The following is a 14,889-nucleotide window of genomic DNA, read 5'->3' as shown; positions in this document are numbered from 1 at the left end:
ATAATGTTAGTAGCCTTACATGAAAAACGCTTAGCAGAATCGAAATTGCTCAACTATTTTACAGTCATTGTTTAGAAAATAATTACACAATACCACCTCTTTCTCGCATCTTCGTGCCTCAAGCCAATAATGATTTTCACACGCGAACCAGGCGACGCCATATGTGATGCATTTTTCTTCCCCTTTCTTCTAACTCAACAGAATCAATGCATATACAAATTCAAAGAACACTTTCGATATGGATGGTATCCGAAAATGAAGGATTGCTTTTTAGCATCTCTAGTGGTTGTTTAGTGTTATAGGCTTTGGAAAGAAATGCTAATTGCCCCTAAACGTAACCAGTAGAGATGCTTTTAAATCCATATGACATAATATTAGAGCATCTCGAATTACACAGTCTAACTAAATTACTCATGAAAAACCGGTTAAAATACACTAAAACAGATGAAACATAGTTCTGACTTAACGCATATCCAACGTATAAGAGCCTCGTTTTATAATAAAAATAAAAATGTAATCTAAACTCATTTAAATTTATTCACGTGCTATTTATTGGAATTTATGTTTTAAAAATGTTTTGTTACCTAGGGATCAATGTGGACGATTCTAATATAACCTGGGTTTAATATGTCAAATTAAAGAAATTACGGACTCATTGTATAAAAATTGAAAAGATTAAGGATCAAAATACAAAAGGCCAGTACATACATATCCTTGATAACGATCGTCAACCCCTCCACAAACAAAGTCTTGGTGAATCAGTGACAGAGATCCGGCACCATTTCTAATCATACTGAATTTTGAGAAGGGGGAAACAAAGAGATGATTTTGTATAGATATTTGTTGGTGTTTTTAGGGGTCAGTGTTATTTTACCGATTGTATCAGCGAAAGAGCAACTTAGCTCAAGAGAATGCGAGGATCTGGGTTTTACTGGTCTTGCACTTTGCTCTGATTGTAATACTTTCGTTGAGTATGTCAAGAATCAAGGTAATTTTAAACCCTCTTTTCCTTTTCCCCCAATTAGCTTAATTTTATGGCTTTTGCCCTTATCTCTCCATCTCCCCGATGCAATACTCTGGGTATCTATTTAGGTTGAATGCATAAAGGTTTCATGTCGATATAATGATTTTATTAGTGAGATAATGTTCAATTCTTTGGGGAATTTGTTGATTTAGGTCGATACTGTGAAGGACTTTTGATTAAGAATCATGCTTATTTACTCCCAAATATTCTTTTGAGTTTCTCATTTCAACTACTGTGAAGTTTAATAGATTTGTATGTTTTTTGCAAAAACACAATGATGCCCATGATTTTATCATACCAAGCCAGGCAGATGAAGCTCATTTTTCTATCCCCTAATAGATTAAGTGGTGTTCTAACTGGCAGAGCAGTGTGATGCAATTGCTTTCCCTGAAATACTTCGAACTACTATGTTATTATTATTATTATTATTATTATCCACTTAGAGAGCTATCACACTAGCAGTTTCTAGTTCCTTGTGTGTTTGCTGTATAGCAGCTGGAATTTTGTTTCTTTAGATGACTTGTTTTATGTTAGCAATGCATGTAAATTATCTTCTTTAGAAGTTCTTAATGGAATTCTCTATATATAGTGGTTTCTTTGCTATAGCTATACAATGTAATCTTATCTGATGCCTTATTATCCGAGCTAAAAAGTATAACATGTTCATGTCGTAGCCGTTTCAATGTAATCTTATTATCTGATGCCTTCATGTCTGTGTTGTATCCGTTTCAGTTGGAAGGCTAGGTTTTTAGAAATAATATTTCCGGGTATGTGTGCAACACAGCTGATTAATGAATTGGCATGTTTTCTTATTTTTTGATGGTGACGGTGATGGTGATGAGTAATATTTCTGACCTCTAAGTCACAATGAAGGATTCTTGTTCTATTCTTACCCTTGTGTACCAAGAATTTTTTTCTCTCTCTCATTGTTGTGAGTTTGAATGATGAAACAATAATCAGCAATCGAATGCAAAAGAAGTTGAAAATTCTTACCCTTTACTTGTGGATGAATGCCCGTGTTTGATTTGTGTTAACAAATGCAATGAAATCAAGCACAACGGTTTGTCCACCCCAAAGTTTTCCTTTTTAACTAATACATTTTCCAGAACTGCCCTCTTTATATTTTTGGTGAAGTGTTTTATAATGAATGCCTTGCTAAAGTTTCAATCAATTCCTGCCAATATCCACACCAAGAAATTAAAAACATAAATCCAGTAGCCCAAACAAGATGTCCAAATAAGAACATCCATGCCCAGACAGATAAGCTATTCATACCAAAAGGGTTATATCCATTGATAAGTTGTGAAGAGTTTAACCATAGGTAGAGTAAATACAGCTCCTGTGGCCCAGGAAAGACCAGAAATAGGACTTCATTAGACACCTTAGGAAGAGAAAGAGAGGGAGAAAGTGAAGGGGTAGGGCGAGATGAAGTTCCAAGCACGCTCGTAAAAAGAAGAAAGAAAAGGTTTTAGCTTGGGAGAGGTTACGAGGGAAAGAGTTATTACGAGGGAAAGAGTTAATAGGGTGTATACAACGAAAAGAGATTGCAATGAAAGGTATGAAAAGCTATTGAGCTTCACCACTACCAGCGGCAGGGCTGTCAACAATTGCATTTTGTGACATGATTTCATCTTAAATAGATAGATATAATATATATAGTGTTCCGCTCGCTAACCTTTGATAGAAAGACATCTTAAATATTAGAACATGCAAACAATTGTAACTGTAGCATGTGTTTAATTCTTCTCATCCTCGATGTTGAAGTGAGTTGATGGCTACAACGAGTTTCTCAAGAAAAGTTTTTTCTGTTCTTCACCGTAAACTCCTTCAATAGTACACAAATTTGATAGGAATGTGTTTGCAGTTGCAGACAGATACCATCTTAACCCAGAGCTGCTAAAATGATTTCTCTTAGGTTTGATAAACATTGAAGCTTGTAAATGCTCAGTAACAATAGGCATCATAACTCCTTGATTTGTGTGTAAATGCATACACATGTATATTCCTATATCCATTATATGTATTTGTATCCTGTCAACTTAAGGTTAAGGATGTTAGTTACCATTGTCTCTTTTTAATAACTTTCTATAACCTTCATGAATTCTTTATGAATGCCAATTTTCTTGCAACATTCCATGCTTTACACATATTTTCGAAGATATTAAGCAAATAAAACACGGTAACAAGCATTCAGTGACCTGTACTTGATCGTGTCTTTTTAACAGTATATCTCATTGAAAAGTACATTATACTCTTCTATAAAATTCATTGTATGAAGCACAAATCCCCAGAAAATGGCCTTATTTTTCCTATTTATTTTTCGGCCATGATTGTTGTCAATGTCTTTTTCTACTTTCGAAAATAAAATAAACCATACTAACTTCGAAGTTGCTTGAATCGGTAGATTTCTAGCTATGTTGACATGAAAATGGCTATGTCCAGAGCAAGAAGGCTTTCCTTCTTTTTTATTTTTTTGAAAATTGATTGTTTTTTGCCTTGCTGTGGCCATTGTTATTCATATCTATTGTCGAGAATTCCATGCATTTGAAATTGTCTGTATTTGTTGAGTTATATATTATTATAATGGCATAAAATTGAGCTGGCAAATTACATGATGCAAACAAGAGAGTTTTATCTAGAATACCTGATCTAGTTTTTGCGAGAAATGTGCATCTGTTGAAGATATCACACGTTGGAGGCTGCAACCAAGTTCTTGAGAGATTGATTATATCCCGAATTCATCTCTTTAATAGAAATAGTTGTCGGATTATTTAGCGTATTCACTAAACGTAACTTTTGCTTTGGGGATACAAGTACTCTAAAGGTTAAAATTGTGGTTGCAGATTTGCTGTCTGACTGTTTGAAGTGCTGCACGGAGGACTCCGATGACTCCATGAGCAAGGTATCTATCAACCTTTACTAGTGCTAATGCTAATTACAGTATGAGATTTCGTATGAATCTGTAAAATATGGGTTTATTCTTCTTGGTTGTGTAAAGAGGAACCTAAATTTGTGCAAGTGCAGATTACTTATTCTGGTGCTACTCTGGAGGTTTGCATGCGGAAATTAGTATTTTATCCTGAAATTGTTGGGTTTATAGAAGAGGAGAAGGAAAAGTTTCCTAGTGTTAAAATTCAATATGTTTTCAATTCTCCTCCAAAGATAATCTTGCTGGATGATGAAGGCCAACGCAAAGAAACTATCAGGTGACCTGCTTTTTCATTATGCAAATTTGTTGGCCATTTCTTTATTTGGTATGTGAGTGTTGTTAATCGGTTCGAGGCTGCTGATCAGACCATAGTTATTAAAGGCTTATGATGCACTAAGTCGCAAAGGTTCCTAGAGCCTTAGTGCAAGGCGCAGGCGTGTGCTTGAGCTAGTGCACTAAAATAATAGAGATATATAAAACCATAAATGATAATATTTAAAATATTAGAAATGATAGATTATAAAATCAAAATGCAATAAATACGAAATCACGACAATATTTTTAAGCATAAAGTCTAACATGCATAAACTCCATATTCATAAAGTTCAAGTGTTCAGTTATTCTAAAGTTCAACTAAATCCTAAGTTGAAACCTTCTGTTCTTCAACAACTTCAAGTTCTTCTGTTTCTTCTTTCGCTTTCGCTTTCTCTCTCTTTCTTTTTTCTTTGTCTCGTCTACGTCTTTTCTCTCTCTCTTTTTCCTCTTTGTTATTTGCTTCTTTCTTTCTTTCTCTCTCTCTTTTTATTTTTCTTATTTTTTTTCCTTTGGGTATCTGGGTCTCTTCAAAGTTTCTTTCTTTTTTTGTCGTTTATTTTGGACACTAGACGTGTCTAATCCAACATTGGAGATTAAAATCCTAAAAAGACCCTTGTGACATATAGGCGCGCCTCTTATAACCACGGCTAGACGCCCCTTGCTGTTGCCTTGGTGAAGCTCCCACATTTGGGGCTCTGCTAAGGTGCTCTCGGTCTAGTGTCTTGTGCGCCTAGAGGTTTGCCTTTAACAACTATGGATCAAACACCCTTTAGGTGTCCATCTCAAGCCTCTTCCAATTAAAGTCTGCTTCGTCCTCAATGATTCAAACTCCAGATCGATAGTTCAAGTGTCCTGAGATCCTTGCACTCAATCCAACTTTAATCGGCGTTTTCTCCGAATGGTAGCACTCGTACTAGAATCAGCGCTTCCATGTTTCTTGGTCTTTCAAAGTTGGATATTCTTTTACTTGTGAAATGATGTATGATTCTCTTTTCTGAGGCTGTGATTTTACTTTGTGCAGGATTGACAACTGGAAACGCGAACATGTATTGCAGTTCCTGCGAGAGAAGGTTAAGACTGCTTCCTATTAACAGAAAAACAGAATCTAGTGTTGTTAATCCCTCTTTTGAGGTAACTTAATTGAACATGGAGATAACCAATCTTAAGGAAGAAAACTCTGAAAATCAGCATACGAAGAAAGCTCAGAAAATCAGCATCAGACCTTTTTTTTTTTCTTCTGTTTCATAGATGATACTCCCTCCATTCTTTTTTATATGTCGTTTAAGGTTTTTCATCAAGACCAATGCAATATTAATGAGACTATTAAAATGACTAATGTACCCTTAATACTTTTCTCCTGGATCTCTACTTTCTATGCAAAATTTCTCTCTCTTATTAATTTTTATGACTTAATTAAGATAATTTGCATTAATAACTATATCTCTCTCCTACAATAAATAGGGGCAAATTAGAGAAAGTATTGTAAAAAGTGCATTGGTAATACAAAACGACATATAAAAATGAACAAATTCAAAAGTCCAAAACGTCATATAATAAAAAACGGAGGGAGTAATGAACAATATATTTTGTTGGATTTGGTTATTGTTGATTTTGTGACAACTTTAAACTGGTTCCAGCTTTCCAGATGCATATTCAAAATAGTTAGTTATACCTTTAATGGTAAATTAATCATTAATGTAATAATTAATCACTCATTAATAACATTTAATAAATAATCAATTATTATGACAAATCTAATTTCTTATTAACCCAAAATGATTTTGGTTAAAACTCAAAATAATCAATAAATAAAATAATTAAATTGTATTATTATAATTAATTTTTTATTGAATGATTAAAAACAACAATTCCTTTTTCAAAAAAAAAAAAAAAAATTCTAATTTTTGGAAAAACCTTTTTTATTTTTACTTTTTTTTTTATAATTTTTTTGCTCATTGTAAAGTTTATTTTATCTTTGTATATAACCTAGAATACACCAAGTACATCAATTTAGTACTATTTTTAAAAAGTGTTAGGATTGCAAAATTTATTCTACATCAAAGATAATGTTCTCTTATTATTATTTGGCGAGAAAAAGAATTAATATTCTCAAAGTATTTAGTAACGAATTGTAGATTCAAATTTTTCTTTTGTTTGATTATGCAATGTATATTGTCATTTAGTTCCATTTCACTTTAGTTCCGATGTATTGTCATTATTGTATTTGTAAAGCCAGAAACTCTTCGCAAAAAATAAGGACATGAAAATGACGACTTAATATATAATTACACAATTGAGCTTGTAATGTTTTGATATTTGGCACTTTTCACTTATATTTTGACTTATCACACACTTAAACTTGTAAATTTAGATCCATTAGACACCTGCACATATCACACACTTTAACTTGATGTACCATTCTTTGTCTTTTACGTTTGTTGTCTTCTTCTGGCATTTTCCTTCTACTCAGAAAATAGTTCCCTTACGCCCCACGAGTGTTCTTACTTCCCTCGGTCAGGTGCAGACTTACCTTATTAGGAGAAAAAGGTCTAGAGCACATCGGAAGACAACTTCAAATAAATGTAGTCAAGGCAAGTGCTTTTACGCTGGTCCTTCTTCGTCTAGGGTTTTTAAAGGACAAGATTAGGATTCTTTACACAGATACACCTCTTTATGCATTTAATCTTCTTGTACTTTGTATTTTAGTTTAACGCAGGTATTGAATTTTGATGATGTTGGGCTTTTTGGAGACTAATATATATAGGCCCAACTGAAGCGATGGGCCCAACTGCAGCGATCCAACTGGGTAGGGTTTTAGACGGTTAGGGTTTCTTGAGGAGTATAAATGTAACCTATTTCTCTGTAATCCGTATCTCATTCATTATAGTGAAATATCCTGGCTTGGTAGTGCCCCCAGACGTAGTCATTCTAATCGAGTGGCGAACTGGATAAACAATTCTTGTGTGTTTGCTTATTTTTCGTTTATCGTAATTTCAATTATTCCTAACAGATGAAACACAAGTATTTGATAAGTATATAACCTTTGTACTTTATCTGATGGTTCCCATTAAAATTGATATAACTGATGAATAATGATCAATAAATCTCTACACTCAATTATTAAGCCAAGTTGTAACCGTTTTTACAAAGAATGTATGTGATGGGGAGATACCCAAGGAAAGCACGCCAATAAATCATTGAACGAGAAGGAAGCATAAGGATAACCATTGTATTTTAGTGTTAGTTTTAAATCGCCGTAGGTAGAAATTCATACTCATTCCATTCAATTCAATCCATCTGGTAGCTAGGATCACATATCTGTATATTGTTTTCATAAATAAACAATACTTTCTAATTACAACTATGCAAAACTTTAACTTTTATTCTAGGCTTGATACATTAAGCCCTCTTAAACATAGCCATAAAAATATAGTGGCCAAATGAACTTTATGAGTGTCTTGTTAACCCCATGAACTAGCTCAAAATGTTTCATTAAACCACTAGTCCACGTGGAAGAACAAGGAAAGGTTTAGATAAGGCAAAACATATATCAGTTTTACAGAAGTTCTGGGGGTAATCGATCATGTTAGGGTTTGATATGGTGTCATTTATTTATATATATAATCTCTTAATTAGAATAAAGGATGAATACAGGGCTTCTGAACATGGCCAGAGAAACGGGTTGGTCCCTCTAACTTTAAGAGTGTCTCATTAACCCTCTGAACTTGCTTAAAATGACCTATTGACCTCCTAAACTTTCTTTAATTGTCATATTGACATCTTGGTGGTGTGCGGAAATAGTAGTAAGATAATGGGACGTGGAATATCAATTGATAAATCTTTATGCTGCAATGATCATGAAGAAGTAGGATGCACACCAGGACAAGATCAAAAATGCATTGACCATTGCCCAGGTTGTAATAGAGGTGGCGGTTTTTGCAAGAAACCCAAGAATCAGAAACCTCGATGCCAGTGTTATTGCTAAATCACATCTGTTGTATATCTAATAATTATCACAAAATTAAATAAAACTCTACTTTTATTTCTATGTAAATTCGATTCTCACACTCTCTCCTTGTTTTATTTTTACTATATTATTACGCTTAATGTGTGACTTCAATATGAATTTCATAGTTATTTTATGCTATTAGGTACACCTGAAGTTTTGTTTTTTTTTTGAATGAAGGCGGGGACGATACCTGGCTATGACTGACATCCCAACTAGGTTGGCACCCCAGCCGCTAGCGAGGCAAACCCGAAAGAATAAATAAATTAAAAAATGGAGAGAGTTTACAAGAAGAGATTCAAAGGGAAGAAGAAAAAACTGATCTAGGGACCACGAAATTGACAGACATTGTTCATGTCGTCAGAAATAAAAGAATTATAGAAAACCGGTGCCGCGGGCCACTAGCAGACCACCGAGGCGGGGACAGTAAGTCCGTGCTTAGCTAAGGCATCGGCAGCCCTATTTCCTTCACGGTATATGTGTGAAACGGCTATCATCATCCTTGAACACTGCAACAGGCACTGCAGCCATTCATGTCGGATGGTCCAGGGAACCGAAGTTGAACGAGAACGCAGCAAGCTGACAGCATATGATGAATCTGACTCTATCCAGAGGCGGTGCCACCCCTTTTCCCACGCCACGTCCACGGCAAAAATGATTGCCCTAGTTCAGCCATATACGCAAAGGAATCTGGAATGGAGAAGGCGAAACAACCTCTAGCGAAGCCTCTGTGAGTGCGAAATATCCCGCCTGCACTTGCAAAACCCGGGTTTCCAAGGGCAGAGCCGTCTGTATTCACCTTAAGCCAGCCGCATGGGGGGAATTTCCAATGAACAGCTACTATGTTTGGAGCTGGCGGAGGACGCGGGTTGAGATGAAGATCCTCCAGCACCCGACGGTCAGAACTGGTTCTGCAGAATCCAGAACACCTGCTGTTCGCCTCACGAATAACTAACTGGAGCCTGATGACAGAACTTTGGATTGAAGGGGGCTCGGAGTAAAAAATGGCGCTATTCCTCGTACGCCAGATTAGCCAAATGCAACCAACCACCGTGGCCTGCCAAATGCTTCTCACCTGCGATCTAAAATTCGTGTTACAAATGTTAGAGAAAAAGACGTTTATATCCGTGCAATTAGGCACGTTTATCTGGAACAGACAACAGAGCCTTCGCCAGAGCTCAGTCGAGAACGTGCAGTTCACAAATAGGTGGTTAATTGTCTCCGAACTCGAACAGCACAACACGCAACGGGGGGCAAGCTGTAACCCGCGGCTCTGCAAGATGTCAAGAGTAGGAATTCTACCATGCAAAACTCTCCAATAAGTAACAGATCGAGAAGGCGGTATGATCTTCCCCCAAATAAACCGTAACCAGTTGTTCCCCGGGACCGAACCACTGAGAGAAGCATAAAGATTCTTGACAGTGAACAGCCCTTTCTCGCTTGGCTCCCAAACGCAGACGTCGTTCGTGTCACGGCCCCGCTTAATTTGCTCGATCTGAAACTGAAGGTCCGCAGGCAACTGATCAAGTCTCTCCCAAGCATTCCCGGATAGGTAATCCTCTACTGTCTTCGATAGAAGCCGCTGATCCGTGGCCGGGATTGAAAGCCGGTCAGCGACTGTCGGGGTTATCCAACGGCCCGTCCAGAACTTCAGAACCGAATTTCTCCCAATCCACCAACGAGTACTGTTGTTAATGACTGAAAACATGTACTTGCAAGAAGACCAAACTGAAGAGGGGGAAATGCAACCTTTTGGATTGCCGGAGACTGTGAGCATTCTTTGTTTTAGCAGCTCGATCACCAAGCCACTCCCCTGAATCAAACTCCAACACATATTTCCCAAGAGCGCGGAGTTAAAAATCCCAAAATTCTTCATGCCAAGGCCGCCCTCCTTGATACGGAGACAACAAACCTTCCAATTAACACAGATCAATTTCCTTTTATCAACACTACCACTCCATAAGAAATTTCTCACTACCTTATTAATCCTACGAATGACATTAGCCGACCATTTGTAGACAAAAAAAGAGTGAACGATTGAACCCGTAACAGCCGAGTTAATCAAAGAGAGCCTACCCGCCAACGAGAGAGCGATTCCCTTCCAATTGCTGAACTTAGAAATGAACTTATCGGCCAAGCTACAAAAATACCGTGCTTTCGGGGCCCCCTTGACAGCGGGACGCCAAGATAGAGAAAGGGAAGACAATCCCTGCGAACCCCGAGGAAAGCAGCCAGCCTATTCCCCCTGATACGAGACACATGCTTCCCAAAATAAACATTTGATTTTACCCAATTGACCTCCTGACCAGCAATGTCTCCATAGAACCGAAAAATTTCTTTTAGGACTCTAGCATTATTCATAGTAGCCTTGAAAAAAACCAACATATCATCCGCGTATAACAGGTGCGAAGGAAAAAGCGAATTAGAAGTGTAATTCATTGGGATAAACCGACCACTTACTTCCATTTTTGCAATCCAACGGGAGAAAAAATCTTCAGCCAACCCGAATAGGATAGGCGACAGCGGATCCCCCTGCCTGACCCCCCTTGAGCATCCAAAGTAACCCTTAGCCTGACCACCAATTAAAACAGATATGCGCGAGGAGGAAAGAATATTCAGAATCCAATCTCTAAACTGTAAGGAGAATCCAAAAGCTTCAAGCACGACTAGTAAAAAATTCTAATCTACAGTGTCAAAAGCCTTTCGAATGTCAATTTTCAGAGCCATATTACCCCCATAACCCCTCCTATCCAGCAGGTTTATACCTTCCGAGGCAGCCGCAATGCAATGGTGGATACTGCGATCTTTAATGAAACCGAATTGATTTGGGGAAACAATACGAGCTGCAATCACAACTAGCCGATCCGCTAGGATTTTTGAGATAATCTTCAATGAGAAATTGCTCATTACAATAGGCCAGAAGTTCTCAATTCTGTTCGCCCCCTGAGTTTTTGGAAGCAGAGCCATTAGGTTGGAGTTGAGCCCAGGGAAGATGCAGCCACTAGAGAAAAAAGCATAGACCATGTTACAGACATCTTCGCTAATTACGTCCCAAAATTGCTGATAGAATGCCCCACCAAATCCATCTGGACCCGGGGCGCTGTCCGCGCTCATACTGAAAACCGTGTTTCTGATATCCTGCGCGCTGGGCTTAGCAGTGAGAAATACATTGTCATCATTAGTGACAAGCACCAGAACAACCTCAGGCACCTGGGAAAGATTGCTAGCCCCCCTAGTACTGCGGAACAGAGAGGAGAAAAAGTCCACCGCGTGTGTAGCAATTTCATCCTGATTGAAGGAAGGCTGATCACCAGAAATAATAAGGGAATTGTAATGCGATTGTATTTTCCTTACCTTGGCTGCCCTATGAAAGAAAGCAGTGTTGCGATCCCCCTCGGCTAACCACTTAGCTCGACAGTTCTCACGGAACCAACATTCCTGACGTTGCAGCTGAATATCGAGGTTTTCCCGAGCCGCAGTTTCTTGCTCAAAGAGTTTTTGTTAGTTTTTATTTAAATTGACATAAGAAGAATTGCATACTTCTTCCATTATGTTTAATCGATTTACTAGGCTCACATGTGTAGATACCTATCATGAATATTTTTTTAAGTTACAGTTATTCCAAACTTTAAAAGTTTTATTCTAATGATATAAAAAATGTTTATATGATATCTTATAAAAACTGTAATTACTTAATTAAAAAATTTGAAGTGACAGAAGTTATACGATTAATTAATTTTATTATTTTTAATAGTCAGATTCATATTATGATATGAATTAAAGGCAATATATATGAAAAAATTGAAATTTAAAATATTAGACATTGAGAATAATAATGAGATTTTCATAAGGCAACATTTATAAGGATTACAAAAACGATGCAATAAACAAATTGGAATTGCAATGTTTCAAGTTGAAATAATAAGAACCTAGTGGCCAAATGAACTTTATGAGTGTCTCGTTAACCCCATGAACTAGCTCAAAATGTCTCATTAAACCCTCTAGTCCACGTGGAAGAACAAGGAAAGGTTTAGATAAGGCAAAACATATATCAGTTTTACAGAAGTTCTGGGGGTAATCGATCATGTTAACCACTTCAAGATGTCAATATGACAATTAAAGAAAGTTTAGGAGGTCAATAGGTCATTTTAAGCAAGTTCAGAGGGTTAATGAGACACTCTTAAAGTTAGAGGGGCCGATCCATTTCTCTGGCCATATTCAGAAGCCATGTATTCATCCTTTATTCTAATTAAGAGAATATATATATAATAAAGGGAAAATTACATAGAAATTCATCTTTTAAAAACTATTTACAACTATGTCAAGTCATAATTTTTGATTATGTCACACTAGTAAAATCAGTACTTTTAATATATTTTAAGAATTAGAATTTATAAATTAGAAGTCTAGAATATATTTTCTAGGGCTTATGATTTATGAATTGAAGTCTAATTTTTTTAAATTATAGTATAAATTCATAATATATAGAGAATAATGACATATTAAGAATTAAGTTTATTGATATGATTTAGTTGTAATTTTTTACTTAATTATGATATTCATGTATTTTACCCTATAATAAATTACATGATATCAAACCCGTATTACTTATTTTAAAATTTAAATTTGATCAAAAGTTATAAGATTAATTCATTATACTATTTGTAATAGTAATATCAAAATTGTGCTACGTATAAAAAATAATATCTATAAAAGGAGAAAATTAAGATTGAGAATATTGGTCTTTCAAAGAAAAGATTGAGAACATTGGACATTGAGAACACGAATATAAGTTTGAAAACTAACATATAAAATAATCATTTTCGAAAGAAATGCAACTACATCATCACAAATTGGATATTGTTTTTAATGAAGAAAATAGTAATTGTGTTGTGTTTAAACCAGATATTAATTTCGTGACAAAATTTATTTTGCAAACGGTGTTCTACTTAATGTAGGTATTCAATTGTGTCTGTTGGAGATTAAATCCTAATTTAATGCAATATTAAAGTCATTATGAATTTTCTAATTAATATTGGAATACATTTTATTGCAATTAATATGGTTGAATAGGAAATAAAAGTATGATGTTAATTTTATACCAATAAAATAAGGCATCGATGAAGCTAAATTCGAATATAAATAATACGGAGGAATTAGAGAAAAATCACATATTCATATTTTTGTTGTTTACGATAGAGAATGAAAATGATGAAGGGATTATGCATAGTAGTATTGATAGCAATGACGGTGGTGTGCGGAAATAGTAGTAAGATAATGAGGCGTGGAATATCAATTGATAAATCTTTATGCTGTAATGATCATGAAGAAGTAGGATGCACACCAGGACAAGATCAAAAATGCATTGACCATTGCCCAGGTTGTAATAGAGGTGGCGGTTTTTGCAAGAAACCCAAGAATCAGAAACCTCGATGCCATTGTTATTGCTAAAGCACATCTTTTGTATATCTAATAATTATCACAAAATTAAATAAAACCCTACTTTTATTTCTATGTAAATTCGATTCTCACACTCTCTCCTTGTTTTATTTTTACTATATTATTACGCTTAATGTGTGACTTCAATCTGAATTTCATAGTTATTTTATGCTATTAGGTACACCTAAAATTTTGTTAGTTTTTATTTAAATCGGCATAAGAAGTATTGCACACTTCTTCCATTATGTTTAGACGATTTACTAGGCTCACATGTGTAGATACTTTTCATGAATTTTTTTTTAGTTACAGTTATTCCAAACTTTAAAAGTTTTATTATAATGATATAAAAATATTAATATGATATCATATAAAACTGTAATTACTTAATTAAAAAATTTGAAGTGACAGAAGTTATACGATTAATTAATTTTATTATTTGTAATAGTCAGATTCATATTATGATATGAATTAAAGGCAATATATATGAAAAAATTGAAATTTAAAAAATTAGACATTGGGAATGATAATGAAATTTTCAAAAAGCAACATTTATAAGGATACAAAAAACGATGCAATAAACAAATTGGAATTGCAACGTTTCAAGTTCAAATGCATGTATGACGTACAAAACAATATTTATAAATATGGTATATTTCTTTTACTAAAAGGTGGGAAAGAGTTAGCATCAGACATCCCAACCAACTTAGCACCCCGAACAGCAAACTCCAACAACCAACCCGAATAATATGAATAGAAAAAAAGAGAGGAGAGTGATACAACGATAAAAGAAAAAAAACTAAGAAAATCTAAATTACTCAAGAGAACAAAACTCATCATAGATGTAATTATTGTCGAAGTCTAGAGTCGAGTCCCATTAAAACCTGGCGGAATGATTTAACTTGTGCTTTGTTAGGCTATCAGGCATACGATTGCCATCATAAAAATACGAGAAATTACCGTGTGCATCGAAGCCAAATGATTAAGACAGCTAATCCAGCTTGGTCGAACCTCACCAGAAATAATTTTAACATGACACTTGAGAAGGTTGACGACATACATCGAGTCATATCGATCTAGAGAATGTGGAAACCTTTGACCCAAGCTAAATTAATAACATGAATTACTGTTTTGAGCTACTCCAATAAAGTGATGGGTGTTCGGTAGAGCGGTAAAATA

The 14,889-nt window shown here is 35.4% G+C and overlaps 1 protein-coding gene across 1 annotated transcript; it reads left to right on the top strand.

Moving 5' to 3' along the window:
• The first annotated feature begins 741 nt into the window (after positions 1–741).
• Positions 742–5,630, top strand: LOC136224478 (uncharacterized). The gene is made up of 4 exons (XM_066012823.1): positions 742–988; positions 3,868–3,926; positions 4,049–4,230; positions 5,290–5,630. The coding sequence occupies exons 1-4, from the start codon at positions 823–825 to the stop codon at positions 5,357–5,359; spliced, it is 477 nt and encodes a 158-aa protein (XP_065868895.1). The 5' UTR covers positions 742–822; the 3' UTR covers positions 5,360–5,630.
• Positions 5,631–14,889: the final 9,259 nt, after the last annotated feature.

This window comes from Euphorbia lathyris, chromosome 3 (genome assembly GCF_963576675.1).
Source record: "Euphorbia lathyris chromosome 3, ddEupLath1.1, whole genome shotgun sequence".
NCBI classification, from domain to species: Eukaryota; Viridiplantae; Streptophyta; class Magnoliopsida; order Malpighiales; family Euphorbiaceae; genus Euphorbia; species Euphorbia lathyris.
This window is presented reverse-complemented; position numbering and strand designations above follow the sequence as displayed.